At 32.0% G+C, this 22,426-nt stretch overlaps 2 protein-coding genes across 3 annotated transcripts; one reads left to right on the top strand and one right to left on the bottom strand.

Moving 5' to 3' along the window:
• Positions 1-6,101: 6,101 nt before the first annotated feature.
• On the top strand, positions 6,102-11,438 carry LOC123692137 (heat shock protein beta-1). Of its 2 annotated transcripts, XM_045636792.1 has the most exons (4): positions 6,102-6,522; positions 8,005-8,058; positions 9,904-10,084; positions 10,547-11,438. In XM_045636792.1, exons 1-4 carry the CDS (start codon positions 6,335-6,337, stop codon positions 10,739-10,741), a joined length of 618 nt encoding a protein of 205 aa, XP_045492748.1. In that variant the 5' UTR covers positions 6,102-6,334; the 3' UTR covers positions 10,742-11,438. The 2 variants fall into 2 exon arrangements, with proteins under 2 accessions (XP_045492748.1, XP_045492749.1); XM_045636793.1 differs by lacking the exon at positions 8,005-8,058 and having other exon boundaries at positions 6,124-6,522.
• Positions 11,439-14,204: 2,766 nt separating this feature from the next.
• LOC123692136 (ankyrin repeat, SAM and basic leucine zipper domain-containing protein 1) lies at positions 14,205-20,271 on the bottom strand. Its single transcript, XM_045636791.1, has 8 exons — positions 20,048-20,271; positions 19,781-19,898; positions 19,570-19,698; positions 19,022-19,248; positions 18,344-18,600; positions 16,911-17,162; positions 16,387-16,615; positions 14,205-14,433 (listed from the first exon to the last, which is right to left on the bottom strand). The coding sequence occupies exons 1-8, from the start codon at positions 20,117-20,119 to the stop codon at positions 14,278-14,280; spliced, it is 1,440 nt and encodes a 479-aa protein (XP_045492747.1). The 5' UTR covers positions 20,120-20,271; the 3' UTR covers positions 14,205-14,277.
• Between the last annotated feature and the right edge of the window lie 2,155 nt (positions 20,272-22,426).

The raw sequence follows: 22,426 nt of genomic DNA, 5'->3' as shown, positions 1-22,426 counted from the left end.
TAGCGGAAGTCGAATGATCACTGAAACTTGTGTTGAAATGGCGATACAGTTATAACTTATACCTAGGTATTTTCTTTATTTCGTATTTCAGTAGATATAATATTTACAAAAGATAGTGAATGAATATTCACCATAAATAAATTATTAATGTTGTTTATTGGTTTTCCTTGTGTATCTAGTGCGGTCACCTCGATCAACTGACTAGGAAGGTAAAACTTGTATACGTAGTATATTATTATTAGTCTGTGGTAAAACTAAAGGTAAGTGGTCTGTGGTGGGTGTTAAGGCCGTGTACGCGGTCCGTGCGCTGTTTGGCTCAAATATGTGATTTTTCAAACCAGATTGTCCATCAACCACTTATCTTACAAACATACGAATTACTAATAATTTTAGGAAATTTTATTGTCTATATAGTTAGTTAAGAGTTTTTTTCAATTAATACAGTATTTGTGAATACCATCAAGATAACTGAGCCGATGATTACTTGATTTCGCTTTTAGTGTCAATTTCGAAGCTAAAAATATCTGAAATCGCTGATAGATCTAACACACAATTTTTTTTAACTAACTGCAAAAATCCTTATTAAAATAGTTAGTTAAAAGATTTTTTTATTTTGGACTCCTAACTTACGAAATTAAAATCCGAACAATGTGAATTTTTTTAGAAATTATAGTCGACAAAATGATTATTTTCACCAAGATATTTGACTTAGTTTAATATTATTTTTACATATTGCAATAAAAGAACGTCTTACTTATAAGATAAAATTTAAAAAATCAACTAAGGTACCTCTATTATTTTTCTACAATTTTTTTTAAAGTACTATAAAACACTGCGCGCGACCCGATTAAAATCAGTCGGCAGCGAGCATTTCCAGAGAGAGGACATGTTGCTCGGCGCTCTCCTGTGGACTTATGCTGTTCATAGTAAAAGTATAGCGCAAGCCGCGATCTATCGTAATAGATCGCGGAGATTTTGACTTGCGTTAAATTGAATAAGCCCTCTTAAGTCAGCATTCCTAATAAAGGCTGTTATCGATATTGCGTCGACGATTACAGCCTGCTCCTAATTTGAGGTGTCATTCACCTGCTCTCATTGTTATTACAAATCTAACCACGTTTTGCGAGCACCAATATATTTTTAATCTATAACCGGTTTCGTGACTCAGACGAATGCGAATGATATTAGACATGCATTATTGATTACAAAATTTCCGGGACGTTCCAGTCGATTATTATTAATTTTAATTTAAAAGACTGCACGTTATTGAAATATTACAGCATTCAGCTTTTATTAAAGGAACGAAAGTTGAAGTTTAAAATATAAACTGGAAAGAGGACAGCAGATGTGCGATTTCTTATGATCAAGCATCCTGCTTGATGGTGCGAGAGTGTGAATGACCCTTTCATGAAATGCCTGACTTTAGATCATGGTTTAAACAAACATACCTACGTTGGGTGCCATGCTAATTTCGTTCGTATCAATTAAAACCGTTGTAGAGCAGTTTTCCTTGGTTATATAAATAACAATGTAGGTAACATAATATAATACAATGACGTCATGTCTAACAGGACAGGAAATGGACGGCAAATTGCACAACCGTTTAAAATTATATCGTTGATATTGATGGTGGGTGCTAACCAAAAAGTAAAATATATAAGATTCGTTAAGTAGATACTGTCTACTAATAATAGTCATACTCAAATACCTACCTACATTCAGTTTTCTAAGATAACAAAGTAAATTCCGGATAGCCATAGTTACCTGGGTACTTAATATTTTTAAAATGTACTAGGTATGTAAGTACCGAAGTAGATGTGTATTTTTTAAAGTAACTAGTTAATTACTAAATTTGCAATAGAATTTATTTATACCCATATATTGAAAACTTCGCTATCCAAATAGAAATAACAAAACCAGCGGATTTTTATCATTACCTTCTTTACTTATTTATAAAGTTAGGTATTTATCTATATTTTACATCTACATGGGTACCTATTTTGAAAGTGCATCTACTACTGAAACTGAAACTTCGAAGACACGACATCATTCGATATTAACTTCTGAAAAATTAAAGAAAGAATTCATTATCTTTCATTAATATTAGTTAGTACAGCCGTTCCTGAGATTAGCCGGAACAAACAGACAGACAGACAAAAATTGTATAAATTACTATTTTAGTTAACTACCTACCTTTCCTACAGTACAGTGTATGTTCATCCATATTATGTATTTAGTGAAAATCGGTGCCATTTAATGCTCTAAGTTAAAAACAGACACTCCAATTTTATTATTGATAAATAAAGATATTTTATTTAGAAATGTTTTTTTATATGTAACTAACTAGTTACTTAGGTAGTTATTTCATGTGATTTTTATTTGTTGATTGAGAGTGTAAGTGTTGATAATTTTAGTAACAAAGGTAATTTATTCAAAGTTATTTGATTTCGGAATACATTTTCTCTTTTTAACACTGCTTATCTTTGAATATTTTACCTCTAACTGTTATATGATTATATATCAATTATCAAGTGGAAGAATGCTCAAGAATTTTCCTTAGCAATTTGTAGTTGAAATTCTTAACACTGCATGAGGTGCGTCGTTATGCATGGTAAGGTATGTGCCTGCAGGTACGTCAATCTAGGTTATCTAGACATGTAACCCACAATGCTTACACGTCGGATGTATCGTAAGTGCATGTAAGTGCCTACATATTGTTGCGAACTTATCAAGGTCATCGCATACGGAATGCAGTATCTACCCAGTCATCAATTTATTCACTCTCTTTTAATATTACACAAAAAAAATTTCAAATAAATTAATAACAACTGCGTAAGTAGTCTAGTTAGTGTAGTATGATAACATCTGTGGTAGAATTTAAAATTTGCGATTAGGTACCTAGTTGAAAATGGAAATAGTCGCATAAATACTTAGAGGACCAAGATTTAACTCCTACCTAAAAAATAAAGACGAGACTAAAAAGAAGTACCTATAAAGTGATAAATACTAAGCATATCTATTGTCATTTGTTAGGTTGTCTTGTTATTTTTCACAGTTATTTTTATATATTATGTAGAAAGATAATGAGTTCGGTCTCATGTCTCAGTCTCATTTTGATATGATTCTAAAATCCAATACAAATAAACGGCAGAATAAAAATAGATAACGAACTATCTTCTTATTTACCAGGCGATGAAAACCTACGTAGAAATCGTCCTGAAGCTCACGCCTATCTCGTCAATTTTTTAAAAGTAAAGTGGAATAGGTGTATGCATTTGGTGTGATTACTGGGGTTAAATTAAAAACAAATGATGTTTGTATCCGGGTGAAACCTTATGTGCGAGTAGGTATGTTATGTTGGTACCTACTATAACGTTTGTAGGTAAAGAAACCCTTAAAGTGCTCCGTCCTATATTATTGAGAGCAACAACTTTTGAATAAACATAGAACGTGCATAGAACTGACGTTAAAATTACCTTTAGCACAGAATAATATACAGAATAACAGAATAATAGTTTGAAATGCAGTTCTATTAATTGAACAATTTGTTTCTGATACAATCACTTAACATAATACATAGTTAACTACTAGGTAATTATGACTTTATCGGGAGATTAATTAAGTACCTATAATCCTATCCAATTTATAAAAACGTGGATCATTATTGAATAAATATTTTTATTAAGAAAGGTTGATGCAATATAGATACAAATTTTATCCAAGTCTACGCCGGTTTTATTTTATTTTATTTATTTATAACACTTTACTATGCTAGTTATACAAATAACATAAAACTAAAACTTATAGCTAAACTAGCACAGAGGGCGGCCTTATCACTAAAGAGTGTTTTAACTACTATGCTTATAATTTTTTTACGTAATATCCAAGATCAAGAATGAATCTCCTGAATGAACCGCCCACAAGATATTCTCAAGCATATTTACTACATCAACTATTACAGTGACGTGACTAATTTCATGATAACATACCTACAACTTTAGTTTTGGCAATAATGTTCTACTGAATTGAGTGACTCTTTATTTTCAGAGAAAAATATTTTTTGTTTATGTGTTATTATATAGGTACTTACTTACTTACCCAGAACTTTGTAACTCTTATTTATTTTTCTCGTAAAACAAACTTACATTATACACTCATCATATAACATAATACCCAAGACATTTCTGAAACTTTTATAAGTAATTTAGGTCTTAATTTCAGTAGACCTACTTACCAGCTGACTGATGTTTATGCTGTTCGTGGAGTGTAGACCAGTAATTCGTCAAAATATTTAGTCAAATTTAATTCAATCTTTGATTTAGACACACTCAGCTACGTCATTTACAATATTATGTTTGTAAAGGTACCTAACAGGTAAATTCCTCTTAGTTAATATCTTTTAACTACTTAGCTGGTTTTAGCCTTGGTCGAATCCTCAAGCAAAGCAAATATAGCTTATGCATTATTCCGGAAAAAATATAGGTAATATCAATACACACACCACTGCAAAGTATCACCAAAGTCCTTTCAGTGGTCGTAAGATAAAGAGAAACATACGTCATTCATTCATACTTATATCCATCCATCCATTCCCACTATCACTCAGGAGGTCAGGACATAAACACATGCCAAGAATTATCCTTTTATAGACACTTGAAATAAAAATTTAAAATAGTTTGGTATAGGTATATGCTGAAAGCTATGTTTTACGTAACAGATAAAGAAAACTGGTGTAAAAGCTTTCAGTCGTAAAGACTACATTGTTTACTTTATTGTGTTCTTCTATTAGTGGCAGTGTAGGTGTGGTATATTAGATTACATTTCTGGGTTTATCAGTGGTCACCACTTCTTTATGTAAATTATTAGGAAAGCTTATTATGGGGTCTAAATTCACACTCATCATTTGGAACTTTAAATTATGACTTATGAAGCACAATCGGTTCAATAAATATTGCAACTTTCACATTTGCATTAAAGAATATCAAAAAATGTGGGTAGTTGTGAATTACATACACTAACATTTTAACATTTTTTCAGTTAGCGAGACAAAATTAGGAAGTGGTTAGTTGAAACTAAATTGGAGCTAAAAACAAGAAGGTAACTACTGAGAACTCCAAGGAGAACTACAATGGAATAGATTTAATACAAATTCTATGGTGGAAAAGGTAACTCAGTAGATAATATTCGAATGATATCAATTTGAAATTATTGCAAAAATGACAGTTGTGCTTGATAATGGAAATCTAAAAATAGATTTTAGGGGTATACTTAACTACTATTACTTAAATATTTGAAAAGATTTGTGTTAAGTTGGCATATTAATATTAATGAACACCCACAAAGAAAAGATGGATAATTAATTTTAAATATCCCTGTATAAGATTAACACATTATAAAAAAAAAACATCACAATATGTAGGTTGTAGAAGAAGGTTACGACGTTTGGTCATTCGTCAGACAACCTTCAAACGCCTTCGTTACTATTAGCAGTAAATGACAAAATGACGTAACTGCGACGTCATTATCATCGTAGAATACTTGAAATTCCACTGAAATTCCATGAAATGCTTGTTTTGCTTTGACTAGCTACATGGGGTACCTACTTATTAAATTTTAACGACTATGATTTATATATTTATTTATTTTAGAAATTCACAAATATTTTTTTTCGATTTTGAAATCAGACTAGACTCTAGAGAGTCAGAGACCATTTAAGTTTGAGATACTTAGGTATTTGAAATAAGATTTTTGTTTTATAAAATATCCAACTAACAAGTTATTATTACATTGTGTAAATTCGAAGGATTTAGGGACATATAAGGTTTGTTTCGTAGTATTGGCACAACGATGAACGTGGGCATATATTTTTCTAAGAAATAATACCAACGACAGAAGTCAGAACTTGCTATTCACAGATATAAATATCTTAATGAATAACAAAATGTGTTGTATCGAAGATGAATGCCATATACAGCAAAGACCGATCCAGATACTATGAATCACGATTAAATAACGTGGTGATACCACCTCCTCGCTTTGTTTCTAACACCATGAGCTCAAGATGAGTGACTTGTGAAGTTGTGAGTAGTAGATGTGGAATGAGCGAGAAATATAGTGTGGGCCGAATGACGCCGAGCGACTCTGTAGCGACGTTCGAACGTGAGGCTATTTAAAACTGTGCGCAAGCCCCCTGGCGCCGAGTCGACAACTAATGATCAGTGCTGCCTTGTCTACCAACGAGTGCAAAGCGACATCGTGAATTGTGTTTACACAAGGACGTTTTTCGTCAGTGTTTGTTTAGTTTCAACAGTTTCCACACTACACAATCGTGAAAATGGCTGACAGTGGTCTCAAGAGGAATATTCCAATTAAGCTAGGAGATTTTTCAGTTATCGACACAGAGTTCTCAAGCATTAGGGAGAGATTTGACGCCGAAATGCGCAAAATGGAAGAAGAAATGAGCAAGTTCAGATCAGAATTGATGAATAGAGAGAGCAACAACTTCTTTAAGAGCACCACAAGGTATGTATTTACGCTTTTTAATTTTATTACAACTTAGTTACTAACCAATAAATTAATCATTCGACGGTAATTTCATTTCTCAATAATTGACTTCGCATATATGGACGAACATGTGTTATAAAGCAGTTAACTCGATTATCTTGAATTCGTTACGCAATTCTTACACGAATATTGGATACTTCATAAGTGGGCGAGTTCATTCTTAAGCTTCCAGTTACATTATTATTCTGCAATAGTAACATTGCTGCTCAAGTTTCCTAAAAGGGAATCTTGAATTAATGAGATAGGGTTTCGCAAGTCGCCCACTTGGGACGACCTCGACGACGGTTCCACGAAAGTTGTTATTCAAAAGGCATTATTCGGGATCATTCCGCGGAACGGCATCAACTGCAGACATCTCAGTCGGCTCCATTTAAAGCGTGCAGCGATACGTAAGCCCGACCCGAGATGATGTCATAAATAGAAATAGCGCCGGCCGGCGGTTCCGAACGTGAGCAAATTGTTTATAAAGAATAGGAATGTAAACTGTATGCGTAATGAAACAGTTTTCACACGGTAATAAAATGAAATTGGCACACGATGAGATCGAAAATGTCAAAAGTTTTTTTATTATAAAACGTAGGTAGGTACCTACTTAATAAAACGGTAAGCACCCACGGCGAAAATGATTAGACCTAAGGATTAGACAATCAAATATTATCATCAAAGCCATAGATATCGATTTTAGGACTGTGGTACTATGGAAACAAGCGGACCAACTAAATAACAACACATTGGATGGCAGAAAAATGATTTGTATATCAGAAGGTAGCTGTTACCTAACAATATTATATAAACAAATTGCAGGTATCATAAAATAACTAGTTTTACGACAATTTTTATTATAGTTATCCATACTGCTCGAAACCAAGTAGGTACGTAACTTTATGTTGCCGCTGAAACGATGTTTATTCCATACGACCTAGTTGAAATTAATGCGTTCAGACAGTTGTAGACTTCTCTGAATATTATGTAACATTCGGGCGTCATGTAAAAATGAGGTTATTGGCAGGTCGCGCCCGAAGGCTAAACAGAAACATTTTTCTGAAATTGTTTCTAAAATTCACCAAAACTGTTTAGATAAAATGCACGAAAAACTTTTGCAAGTTTTTAACTAGCTTATATTTACAATGTTTTCAATAAATATATTAACATTTTATTATATCTTATCACAAATATATTCATACAATTATCACCTAAGTATTCTAAATAAAAAACAGGAGTTAAGCTGTGTCTGTGTCTACTGAAACCTTTTAACTGTCATGCTAGTCCAATAGGTTTTAATATTGGTGATCCATTTCTATGCTTTACATGCTTAATAATATGCCGATATCCCTTTTAAATTTATGTAATACCATCCTGAAATCTTCGCGCTTTTATAGTATTTTATTTACTTTCAATTATGGTTCCAAAAAAACTAACAGAAAATATTGCCTTTTGCATGTCTTACAATTTCGAATCTGTTTCCTCCGGAGGAGTAACGAAGTCTTCAGAGAGGTAAAATGCTGGGTTGTATGTATTGTATATGTACGTATTATAGACCACCTTTGCACTATACTAACGTGGAGGGAATTGTATAGTATCTATAATTAATTAATTAGCAATATAGTAATTACACGCCATAGCACAGATTATACAATAGTTACCTACCTGCACTTATTTAAGTCGTATAAGGAACACTGGCTTATCGTATGTATTAGCTATGCTATAAACATGATAATAAACCCACATTAAATTATAATACAGTGTATCAAAAATGTTGTAAAAACTCATATTTTAAGTAGATAATTGACCGTGATCGACATCGATATATTGGGATTAGGTATATCGGTGAGATCATGTTGTTGACAATAACCTTGTATGTGCACTCGCGGGCGTGACATCAGTTGTGTGTTGTCATGATCAATTATAAACACGGAAAAATTATCACTTAGATAGTATACCACATAGCTTAGCTTCACAGATCTCTGTGAAGTGTCGATATTCTGACGTTTCCGAAACCTTCAACATTAATCGGTTTTTGATGACACCTACATACCGAATAAATGAACTCTGTGGTACCTACCTATAATAACTTATACATCACTAAAATATATAATTTTGGGGCAATATTGTTAAATAGACTTAAAAATGATTATTATTTCATTAATATTTCTACCATACCTACTTAGTTACCTGACTTGGCGAATATTGTATTCTTTTAACTTTATATTATGGTTTGGTAAAAAAAATATCAATAACGGTATCTACCTACATGATGAAAATATATTTAAACTTACATTAACTCTTTAATTAAGTTAAAGACATAATAACAATACAGTGTAAAAAAAACCTGCACGAATCATATTGAAACTTCAATTGCCTAAGTACATAGGTATGTTCCGTTTGAGTTTTCCAACATTTTACATAAAATAATTAAAAAGGAGAAATATATAGTTACGTACCTAACTATAATTAAAAATATACATTACATATTTATCATGTTTATATTATACGTACCTAGTTAGGTACTCTTCTAAAAATCTTCTTAAAATCTAAGCTTAAAATATATATTTTAATAAGTAATTTTTTGCACTATTCATATTCGTAAAAGATTTTTTTTTAATATTCCTATAAACCCATCTATTTATTAGTTTATTACAGTTCATTGCTATTTTCCGGAGCCTGCAAAATTGATATTTTTGTATAAAAAATGTTCGTAATCAATACGCGTGATGACAGTAGTACAAACATATAATTTAAGGTGATTGCGATTAAAACAGCGTGGGCGTTATATAAATTAACACATATTTGTACACATCAGTAGGTACACAGTTCATGTTGTAGTGTTATTAAATGTCCGCCTTTTCCCAAAATATTGCATGTCGCAATGCATTTATGATTTGAATTTTTTTCTTATCAGATTGTTGCAAATGCAAATAGGTCTGAATAAAAACTTTTACGGATAAAATACCTACGGAGCATTGCCCTGGCGACATGCGACCTAAATAAAAAAAGAATTAAAATTAATTGGTACAAAGGACAGTCGTTAAAGGGAATTCAAATAAAATTTGAATATATCGCATGAAGTAGATTGCTATGTCTTATATTTGGTAAACGAAGGTTATCACCTTCCACTTATCATTTACATAAGGTCACTTTCACTCTTTTATTATTTTATCAATTTAAGTAAACGAATAAAATACCCAAATGTGGTGTTGATATATTGTAGTCTCATTGCTATCATGTAGTACCTACATAGTAGTAATTATAATAAGCGCAACAAAGCACAAATTGTACATGGAAACATGTATAAAATGCTTTATAAATATATATTTATGAGTTTTATTTTACTTTCACCAGCTCTACCACATCTTCACAGCACAGTGACAGCAGACAGTTAGCAGAACCCAGTCATTGGGACAGCTTGAACTCTCCCTTAATCCAAGACGAAGGTGATGGCAAAACTCTGAAACTCCGTTTCGACGTAAGCCAATACACCCCAGAAGAAATTGTCGTGAAAACCGTCGATAACAAATTATTGGTAAGTGCTCGCTTGGATATCAGTCCATTTAAATTTATTCATCATTTAAGGCTGCTTGCTGGCAATCCATTACATTGCCACTAAATTTCCGTTGACATTTGTTTTTTTTTAGTACATATTCAAGATGTAAACAATGCCTCGGTATTATTTCGAACTACAGGCAGTATGCCAAAGATCCGCAAAATGATGGCTCCTGTGTATTAGTAACGTAATAGCTTTTTCGTAAAGAGCAATAAAGTTTTGGTGATAAAGTTCTCTGAACTGTTTTAAGTAGCTATCTCAATAAATATTTTATCGTAACAGACCAATAAAGTAACGAAGCGGAAAATCATTTTAAAAGGTCATTCTGACGAAGTTTAGAAATGCGCATTAATTAAATGAAATGTTTCAGGAACAAATTATGTTAGACGATATAATAAATTGCAATAAATATAAGTATTAATTATTTCTTTTGCTATCCAGGTCCACGCCAAGCACGAAGAGAAGTCAGAAAACAAATCAGTATACAGGGAGTACAACAGAGAGTTCCTACTGCCAAAGGGCACGAACCCCGAGGCCATCAAGTCGTCCCTGTCCCGCGACGGCGTGCTGACTGTGGAGGCGCCGCTGCCGCAGCTCGCTATCACCGACAGAAATATCCCTATCCAGAAGCACTGAGAATCTCATAGCGGTCTACTAGACAGCAGCTATTCCATACTACTGTTAATTAATTATTTATTATAATTCTTTACGTTTACGTTAGGAGTATTGAAGACCTTGAGATATTTATTTTTGAATTTTAATCATAATGAATCTCAAAGTTTATTAACGAGTATGTACTAATAAATTTTATTCAATGTTTTTTTTAATATTATAGTACATACTGAAATCTGTGGCAGAGGAGAACAGTTGCTATTTGCACTGTTGATATTAATATTTACTTGAGTCGAAGCTTTCACTGTGATTGTTAGAAATTTGTGCATATTGTCATGCATTTCTCTCACTCTATTAGATGTTTCAGTGGTATGAATGAATAAAATGCACTTATTAATTGATGAATTGTTGTTGAGCGGAAACCCATTATTTATAAACGCATCAAATTAATAAGAGCAGATTACGGTCTAAGATCGCTTGGTACGGAGCTTATAAACGTGTTCAATGTTTTCATGGACATAAATGTATTAAAATAGGTAAATACTAAAATGCCTTTAACGCTACTTACAAAAGTCCATTCACTTTAACATTAGTCTTAATATAGGCAAGTGTAATGTTATAATGTACCATTTTGCAATACATAGCTTTTTACTGAACACATTTATATTTTAGTACAAAATTGTTACAGAAATTTTAGATGTCAATAAAATAATAAACGAAATATAGTTTGTGTATTATTTCCCATAAATTATTGAACATTAGATATTTGTGAATGAAGAACATTGCTTCTCAAAGATGCCATAAATAGGTCGGACTTCCGCCTCAGGAAATTAGTGACTCGACTAGGTGGATATTCCATTGTTACGTTCGTTGGGCAATAAGAAAAGGAAATTCCAATAATAATGCTCTATTCATACCGGAATAGGTCTATATCTATACGAATTAGATATGCAAAATATAAAAATAAAATATAGGTATCATCCCACCAAACTGCTTCCTACACAATATTTTTTTCTACGTGTTCAAGTAGGTTACATATATTGGATTTATTGTTCATTAATATTGTCTATATCAATAACATTCTTGTCGGTACAAGGTGATGCAGAGTGCAATAACTTAGAACAATGTAATTTTATAAAATGAGTTGATAAGGCAAAAAAATATTAGCACTCGTTGCTAGATGGAAAATGTTTATCTACCTACTTAAATATCAAGATCAAGACAAGACCAAATCCTATTGTTAAAATTATTTCTACATTACATGCAAAGCTAAGTATGAAGTTGACATAAAATAGAGGTAGGTATTGTTTGTTTGGAACAATAGACATGGGAAAACAGGACGATATCTATTATTTAAGGATTTTTTCTAGAAAATCTACGATTTGAAATTTTAACTACCTATTGTAGATTTTATTTAGTTAAATATTTACTAATCGCTACTGATATGTGAAATAAATGACCTCTGTAGTGCTATTGGTACTTTGCTACGTTAACGTTAACAAAGAACATGTTACAAAAGTATTGTTTATTTTACGCAATTGATTGTATTGTGCCAGTGGTGTAGAGCAATAAAAACTGAAGTACCTACTACATGAAGTAATGAATAATTAATCGGCAGGTATGGTTGTTTACTTAATTGAAATGTATAGTGAATACGCTGCTTCAACTGTTCAAGGTTATGAAGGTATACCAATACGGCACGTATAAGTTTATATACTTTTATGTACACGTAAAGTATAGCGGAAGCTAGTAATTATAGGTATGACCGTATGGTGAAAATAATTTGACATTTATAATTAAAATGTTTTCGTTGTCAACTTTTTGGATGTTATGCTTTTAAATTATTCAATGTTTCGGTTAGGTACTTTTATTATTTTTGCTGCTTACTACTCATGTCTGTTAATTAGGATTTGACTCAGAGTTATGAATCAGCTTTGCTAAATGCAAACCATTCTAAGTGTCATCAATTAATTACGTCAGCTGTTATATTTTAAACTCCAATGTCGTTAATTGCTTTGTGAGTCGCAAATAAATTTGTTAATTTAGATAAAAATATTACAATTCAAATATTGATCTGCATTGGATTACATTATAGTGTTAGTTTTGGTCAATTATTTATTTTTAATTTGAGAAGACAAAAAATACAGATGTTTTTACAAGGCTATAAATATCCGGCGTATGCAACATCTGCTACATGATTAAGTATAAATGATTTAATAAATGGAACAGAGCACTTACAAAACGTCGGATTTCCGAACCACATAAAGCGAAGCACAAACATAATATTTAGGAAATTTATGTTTATTTTCGCCTATTTTTAACCGACTTCAAAAAAAAGGAGGAGGTTATCAATTCGGCCGGTATATTTTTTTTTTTTTTTTATGTATGTACACCGATTACTCCGAGGTTTCTGAACCGATTTACGTGATTCTTTTTTTGTTCGATGCGGGATGGTGTCGAATTGGTCCCATAAAAATTTTATTCGGATAGGCCCAGTAGTTTTTATTTTATGAGCATTTTTGTCTGTAGGTATTTGTAAATTTTGCAAGTGCAACTTTGAAGTCGGTTGTTTTTAACGCAGTTATCACTTGTGACAAATACGAATCAGCTTTTTTAATTTATTTAGCCTTAAATGTAAACAATTATTATTCTTATTCAAATCGCACAGAATTATAATGTCTTAGGTTGTTATTGTAGAATAGACACATATTCATATGTGTTAAAACCCAAAAGTATTGGTATATAGGTAACAATGCAAGAATCAACAATTGACAACATCCATTTATGGTCAAATAATACCAAAATCAAATTTTGGTATTAACACGGAATTTAATAGTTTTTAAAATGTACAACATACATATACCGGACAGCGATTTTTGTAGACCGTACAGTAAATTGCAAATTTTGAGCCGGAGCCCCAAACGCGATAATGAAGTAAGTCGAATAAAACAACTAATAAATAATAATAGTCCATTAGTCAGCCGCCATAAATATCGTTCATAATAATTTACAAAATCTTAAATCTATTTGTCACATAAAGCAGTCAGCCCACTTGAGCTTTATGACTGTTTGCAACAAATTGCGAACTATGGCTTCCTATTAATTACACTTGCGGTGCATTCTCTTCGCTGCCAAATGGGTTTCAACTCTACATATTATATACTCATATATGTTAAGGCCAGTGGTTATAAAATTTTCAGGTCATAATTTCCAATGTTGCGAAGTAGGTTAGTATTGCTTACATCATCGTGATGCATCGCTTCGCCGTCGCCCTGAATAAGTCGGTTATTTAGGCAATTGACGAAAATAGATGAGACTCATTCATACGAAACTGTATGAAAGAGAACGAGCAGTTAACATTTTTATGCTTCCTACGTTCGCTTTCATTAAATACATTATGGTACTTATACGTTATACCTACTTATCTTTCTAGTAAGGGGACATAAGCACTGTTTAATCGTGCAATATTTTAAATTAAAGACGTAAATAATCTTTGAAATCGTTAAATGTGTATTAACTGTTACGTGTTAAAAACAATATAATATACAACATACAAATATTTATTTCCTTAAAAAACTGGTAACATAGGTTCTCGCATGATATGCGAGGAAACCCAATGAGCAGATAACAACAGCATCAGTCAGGTATCCCATAGCCAATTCTTTGGTTGACTTTTCTTTTATTAGGTCGGCGGGTTTCGGATTGTTTTTGCTTATCTGTGAAAGAAATATCCGCATTATCAAAAATTATATGAAATTATAGTGGTAGGTAAATAACGTTAGATCTAGGTAATTTAAATAAATTTATTAAACGGTCAAAGATAAATATAATTCTAAATAAATTTACCTGTACTTAATTCATAAACTAAGCATTACATATAACATTCCACTTAAATGATTATAAGTAAGTAATTTAAATTTAAGGAAAAAAGCCATGGTCAAATGTTAATTTCAATTGAACTTTATATTACTGCATTGAATAATGACGTCATAAATAGTTTAAATTTTCCTTTATTACAACGTATTCCACGAGGACAAATGTATAATTTTTAACGCTTCTAGAATTATAAGAATGTAATTTTCATAATAAAATTTAGAGTGTTTAAATAAATTATAGATAATAATTTATTTAAACACTCTAACTATATATTTTACATAATGTTTACGGTTCTTATTTTCGGATTCCTATTTGTATTTACAATGTTTTCTTTTTATATTTGGCATAAGATTCACATCGAATAGATGGGATGTCCCTACGCAATGCATTAATAAGCTGTTGGCACCAGTGTAAATTCTAAATCATTGATTCGTTCAACTTGTATTGATGCCAATTTGTTTGCCAAATTACACATCGGATAATGTAGGCTGACCGCCCATTGACCACGACGTGGGCGATTTTAAGCATTTTATATTACCCGCTCTATAATTTCAGGTGAATTACGATGCTATGTAATTATGACGTAAAGAACAAGCCGCTGGATTATGAGGATGTTAGCAATCGTTCACGAGAAATTAGGTACCAATAAGTGATGGTAATCTAAATACATGATCATTATCCAACTAAATGGATGTCTTAAAAATTGTAAACACATTAATCATTGTAATCCTGATTTGTAAGAGTCCACTCTTTAAACTAATAGGGCATAATAGTTCCTGCGTAATTGAATCAGCTTCTATTTATGGCGCTATTGAGACGATCAAATAATCTTATAAAGATTAAATAAGCTTAGTCAAATATGAACATAAGTTAACAAAAATAATGGCGAAGTAATATTTGTATGGAATGATAATAACAAAAATGTTAAATATCAAATACTTAAAGTGTACTTATTAATCTGTTATCATAATTTGAACTTAACGCAAAAATCGAAACCTACTCAAGCTTTGTTTTCTATTTGTATCGTAAAATTAATTTAAACAATGCTGTTGTAGAATATGTATATCGGTATGTTGGACTATAATGACAATTGACAATACAAATTAATACAATATCAAAAAATATGTACATATAGTTACAACATACGACAAAGCAATTTTTCTATACATACACTACAGTAAGTACATAATTTTAATCTTGCTTATAAAAAGATTTTTCATATATTTGTACTAACATGCTTATAAAATTAAAGCATGTTGATCTTCTTTGACCCACACTAGCCTTAACGCTTATTATATTTTGACACTTTATGCATCTTAAATTCTGTATAATGTTGATGCAGAAATTGTTGTATAAGTAACTCGAGTCAATTTCTTCAAAGATAAATAAGGAAATTAATATTTTTCCAAATCATTTATCTTCTACCAAACGTTTTATAAGTAACTAGTTTTAGTAAGTTTCGCTTTCCTAAGCGAAACTAGAAATTAACTAATGGCATAATAAGAATCAACTACAATGGCCCATGTCCTACAGTGGACACTCTGAAACGCGGGAACGATGATGCCGATGATGATGATAATAAGAATCTACTATAATCTAGCGCAACATATGTATCAACCAAATTGAGATGTGTGGGATGTGGAAATCCGAAAACAGCTTGACGAATTAGGGTATTTTTTTACATTTTTGTTTACCGCACAAGGATCTCATAGAGAGAAAATACGTAAAAGGGGCAATAGGGCAGAACAATGTCTGCCAGTGCAGCTAGTATGATATAATTTTGATTGACTTACCTTAGTGTGGATGCTTTTCATGATATTAATTTCTCTTCTAATACTATTAATATTGGCCAACAGCTTCTTAGCAGCAGACTGCATTTTGTTTAAGATTGGTGAATCTGGTGGCTCAAACTTTATTTGATTGTGTATTTTACAATAGTCTCTCATAAGATATTGTATAGTTGATTCCAATATGTATAATTGTTGCAAATGACTCCCTAAAGTTGCCAGACAATCTTGGAGGCTGAAAAGAAAAATTCATAAAAATGTTAACAATTAACATGCTAGTCTAATAGTCTACATTTACTATCATCGTAATTCGTAATTATATTCACTTCATATTTTTAATACATGATGCATTTTTCATTCATCAGTCTATTAAAATTTTTTTGTTCTTCAACAAAATGTTGTTGTATATATGGTCAATATTTCCACCATTTTAAGGAAACTTATTTGAAAATTTAATTTATAAGACTCGCACTATTTCTTTAATATGTTCATACTTTTTAAATTAGCATTTAGATAAGTATGCTAAATACCTGTAGTTATCACTTTTCTGAATATGTAGACCTGCTACTGTATTCAACTTCCATCCCTTCACATGAAATGAGCGAATACCATGTTTGAGCCTTTGTCTTTCAAAGGGCATTTCTATTCCTAATTTGATCATATCATTTTCCTCTAGTAGAAGGAATGTCTTTAAATCCACATTATTTTGCAGCATTAAACTGTGTAACCTTTCACAATTCATTCCATATAAAAGATGTCTTATTTCACTGGTGTACTTTGGTCTGAAAGTTAAAATCAAACATACTATTATAATGATTTACATTATAATAAAATGATATTTTTGTTAGATGCTTACACATACAGTACTCCAAAATTAATAATGCGCATGCAGATCTTCGCTAATTATCGTATTTCCAGAAACACCCGAATCACCCCGAATCATTGAATCGTAAGTGCCCTAAACAATGCACTTGCATCTTGCACCTTGTTCAAAAGAAATAGGCGTCAATTCAGAGTCATACACAATCGAAAACAATTCAGGCGATAGGTGACGGTAGCCTGTCAGTCAAAAAATTCAAAAATCCGTCAGTCGTCTTTATATATTGGTGGTGACCGCACGTATTATCTCAGTATGGAATTATATAGAGCTGCTGTTACATACCCTTCTTAGTTTTGTTGCAAAGGTGAATTTTCCGATAAAATGATTATTTACACATGTAGCAGATAGCAATGGGGAAAGTGAAAATTAATAAGAGTATAATGAAAGTTCTGATCATTCTACAATATCAGAAATAGAGATAATCCCTGATTCTGTAAATCCTTTGGACTGAGATTTTATTGATTAGATTTCTACAATTTAAATGTAAACCAGTGTTTGAAAATCATGTTTTTAAATATAAACTTTGTCTTATTTTAACCTTCCATACATCCATCATTACGCCAGCTTTAGTCAGACACTTTAATAGTTCTAAATATAGAATTTTCCGAGTAAATCAATACAAAAAATATATATTCGCAATCGTGTGGCTTATCCACGCTATTAACTTACATTGAATTATCGAAACAAATTTCGTTACTTATCTCTTTTACCTTAAATTCACAATAAAACTCATAATTCTATAAACTTTGCATGAAGAAAATACATTTTACCACTCTATATACATATCATCTTCGGAGGCTCGGGGAATATGACAGTTGCCGAACAGTGACGAATTTTTATATGTGCATTATCAGTTTGGGAGTACTGTACATGATGTATGATGATACACTAAAATTAGTTAAAAAATTAAGGTATATAAATTTTATATTATTTGTAAACATCACTTCATCAAATTATTATGGCTAATAAAAGTTAATTATTTATTTGTGTTGTGTCTTATTTCTTAATCAATTCAATGTTTTCCTCATTACAAATTATTAGCATGTTCTATTTTATGGTAAATAATTAGGAATGACTAGGTACCTTTCATCATTTATTAAGCCTGGATAATAATCCTGCCATGTGGCCAAATCTGATACCTCAGTACCCAACAAATCTTCATCACTGTTATCGAGTTTCAAATGCTGATTGAGTATTTCTATAATCTGTGGATATTCATGAGATTGCGCTATGTCCAACACAGTTCTACCTTGCATGTCTACTTCAGTCAATCTTGCCCCTTTTGATATGAGAATCTCCAAAATCTTTGGTTGATTATGATGTACAGCCCAAAATAGTGCCTGAAAATTTAAAATTCCTTGTATAGATACGAAACACAAATGCACTGGCACAAATTATGTGAATTTAAAAGAAATCAAAAATAGAGAAATGGAAGAGAGTGAAGGAAATAAGTAAAAAATAATTTCCTACATAATTTCTGTCCACACAGCACTATATAATCTAGACCAATTTTAAACAAAATTAAATGCATTTTGTTTTGAAATTATATGTAATACATCTATTGCTAGTTGGATTTGCAAAGGGTTATTAAATTCACACACAATAAATGATATTAAGTCCTAGATACATTTGTATTCTTTTCTAATCTGTGCTTAATCTCAGATTTTCAATAGCAGCTCTCATTGCAAAGGCAATAATAATTAATTTTACGAGTTCATTTTGAAATTGTTTATAAAAACTTTTAAAATATAATTAACTTACAGTCCACCCTTGTCTATCCCTCATTTCAATGTTAACATTTTTGCTCAATATCAGTTCCACAACAGACGTACGGCCACTGCTCACAGCCCTCATGAGAGGTGTTTGCCCATACTTATCTCCAATGTTCAGGAGACAGTCATGGTTTGAGAGATTACTAACTATGTCATGTATTATATCATCACTGCCGCTGTTATTTGAACAAGCCGCCATCACTGGTGTCATCGAGTCTGTGAAGTCAGATTTTTAACAGTTCATAAAAATATAGATAAATTCCTGTAAGGAAAAAATTAAAAAGTTTATAATAAATTGACTTGGTTATATTTAGAAACCTGGTGCCATGATTGTGTTAATAATGTAAAATTTAAATAAAATACAAGCGGTACTAGGGAAACTTTTTATTTTTAAATGTAAGAATGAAATTAAAATGTAAATCTACATTGGTAGTTTTATCTGCCACTAGCTTTCTGGCTTTGCCCTGTTTATACTCAGGGAAAGACAGACAGCGACAGCAACTTAGTTTTATACTATGTAGTAACAATTCTTCTTACCAGCATGTAAATTGGGATCTGCTCCCTTTTCCAAGAGAAACTCCACTATCTTTTTTTGAGCATGAAAACAGGCGTGCATAAGAGCAGTCCACCCACTTTCAAGCTTAAAATTTGCATCATTATTCAGATCTGAAATTGGTTATGTTTTATTAGGCTTGCAAATATAAATAAAATCAATGAAATTACAAGTCTTTAGTTCAAAAACACTTACCTAGAGCAACAATTTTTTCTATCTCCTTGAGATTTCCATTTATAACAGCATCTTGTAATCGATTTTCAACCTTCTTCCGAGAATTTTCATAGTTATTAGAAAATGTATACTTTTTTCTCTGTAAGATTATAATGTGATAAAAAATGAAACAAAATATATAAATGCTGATAATTTGTCGCAAGCAACTTGAACTTCCACAACAAATTCCACAAATAAAAGGGACTGTAATTATTTTTTTTATTTATGCAAATAAAACAAATTAGGTACCGGCGTTTCATAAAATCCATACTCATCATCACTGTTTGATTCTTCATCAGAGAGACCCGCTGGCCGAAACATATTATTTGTGTTATCTAAGACGTTTAGTGGTAAAACTGTTTATTGCAAATCATGAATTAGAATACTACTAATTATGAATTTATGTTACACATAACGAATCAAATTTCAAATAAAATTTCGCAAAAGTTGAAACTTGAAGTGTACAAAGTACAAAAAACCCAAAAAACATGAAAAATTGACAGGTGGCACTGACGTGACATATTGAGATTTGAGTGAACCGTCAACGTCTAATAAACTTCACGGTTTTTCTTGCGGTTTTAGACAAGAAGCACAGAATACATAATAGTAGCTAAACGCTACAAGAAGCTTATATCCTCTAATACACTGGAGATTGCACTATGACCATTAACTTGAAACAAGAAACTATGACATTCAATGACGTCAGTCATGTTATTTGTCTCTTTCTGTCGAGTGACCACGCTGGTTTGTAAATTCAGGATTTTTCAAAATAGAAAAAACTAAAAATCATGGTCTATAAATAATAACGACATATATTTTTAACAGTATTTATATAATAATATTATGGTCATACTTTATAGGTAGGTACATACAATTTTAATTGGTATAGAATGATAGTTATAAATAACTTTTGGCTACAAAGCTTGGATATGAACCGATATATAGCATTAACATTCTTTGTAAATAGAGGAAAGTTGTGTTTTGCATCAGATGCTGTTTACCAAATTGTTAGCTACTCAGATCTTCTTTTAAACGCGTTGTTTCGACGGGTCAATTTCAAGCCAGAATCATCAAAGAAAAACTGTTTAAAGCAGCCTTGCACAAATTTCAGCTAACTTTACAAAGTTTATTTTTCAAAAGGTATTTTTTTCTGGGTCGTAATCCTCAGTAACCTTGATGGGCACATATATTTCTTTTTATTTTACTTTTTGGAAAGCTGAAATACGTAAAACAAAAAAATATGAGGTAAGTTAAAAAAGTATAAATTTCATTGTAAAAACGAACAATCTTATAACTCCATGTGAGTGCAATACCGATGTCATGTGTTGTTTCATTACTAGTAACAATCTTTAAAATGGTGTTCTAAATTTTCATCATAATATTGTTATTACAATATATTCTCTTCGCTATCCATAAAAACTCGTCATCATGGTTACCTTATCATTTTCACCTTGTAATAGGTTTAGCTCATCGTCATTTCATAGCATTCATTTCCATCTTGTTGCCCGGGAGCATGTACGGTGCAACCGTTCAAAGCGCATCATCATCATTTTTTGTATGCCACAGCATTTTCATTTTCATATAGCGTTAGTTCACATTAAAACGTCGCGAGCCGCGTACGTGTGTAACTCAGCATAGCAATAAAGCATATCATTTAGCAGCCTAGTTTAAATTAGCATCAACAGCAGCATCCCCAGGTGTACGAACCCTACACTTGTTAAATCTGTTTATTGAAAACTTGTTGAAAAATGATAAAGTATTAGGGAAATAACAAATTTAACATGACTGCTATGCTAAAATGATGCTAAATTAGACAATTTTTGCCATTGAAATGATTCTAAACAGGTAAATGCAGGAGTATTGAGGAATATTGTAAATAACGTTATGGGAGACATGCATAGAGTTTATATATATCATATTGTGTACAGGCCGGCGCATTCTTTTTCATAATCAGAGCGCATTCTAAATTTCAATTTCAACATTAGAATTCTGATTGGTTTTGTTTTTGGTCGATTTTTGTATAAATACGGATATTGTGTGCAAAATAAAATTATTACGATCAGTATCGTCTTTGAGTTCACAACCCCTCTACAGTTGGTGACCCCGACGGAGCAAAAGAAAACATGGAAGAAAAAGACGAACAACACTATGAAGATAAGCACTGCGAGCTGGCCCCCGTCTCCATCCAGTCCAGGCTGCTACCATTCTGGCGCGAAATCCCGAGAGCCTGGTTCATACAATTTGAAGCTGTTGTAGACCCACTCAAGACCTCCGACGACCAGAAGTACCGCTATCTTCTGCAACAACTGCAAGCGCAAGACCTGCAGCACCTCACAGATCTCCTCTACAACCCGCCAGTCAAGGACAAATATGCATCGCTGAAGAACCGATTACTCACCGTTTATGAGAAGTCCGAAGTACAGAATTTCCAAAAATTAATCAGCGGTCTAGAACTGGGTGATCAAAAACCAAGCATACTTCTACGTAAGATGCGTGAACTCGCCGGCGGCATGATAACAGACGAAGGATTGAAAATTGAATGGCTGAATCACCTACCTACACACATACGCTGTGTGCTCTCCGTCAACAATGAATCTTCGCTCGACACCTTGGCAGCCATGGCGGACA

This window comes from Colias croceus, chromosome 5 (genome assembly GCF_905220415.1).
Source record: "Colias croceus chromosome 5, ilColCroc2.1".
NCBI classification, from domain to species: Eukaryota; Metazoa; Arthropoda; class Insecta; order Lepidoptera; family Pieridae; genus Colias; species Colias croceus.
This window is presented reverse-complemented; position numbering and strand designations above follow the sequence as displayed.

Bases quoted from the DNA above. Each gene is read 5' to 3' on its own strand.
- LOC123692137 (XM_045636792.1), top strand. From the start codon at position 6,335: ATGGCTGACAGTGGTCTCAAGAGGAATATTCCAATTAAGCTAGGAGAT. The intron at 6,523-8,004 runs GTATGTATTTAC...TGCCTTTTGCAT, and splicing joins TTCTTTAAGAGCACCACAAG to GTCTTACAATTTCGAATCTG. The intron at 10,085-10,546 runs GTAAGTGCTCGC...TTTGCTATCCAG, and splicing joins CCGTCGATAACAAATTATTG to GTCCACGCCAAGCACGAAGA.
- LOC123692136 (XM_045636791.1), bottom strand. From the start codon at position 20,119: ATGTTTCGGCCAGCGGGTCTCTCTGATGAAGAATCAAACAGTGATGAT. The intron at 19,699-19,780 runs GTAAGTGTTTTT...AACCAATTTCAG, and splicing joins AGAAAAAATTGTTGCTCTAG to ATCTGAATAATGATGCAAAT. The intron at 17,163-18,343 runs GTACCTAGTCAT...TTTAACTTTCAG, and splicing joins GGCTTAATAAATGATGAAAG to ACCAAAGTACACCAGTGAAA.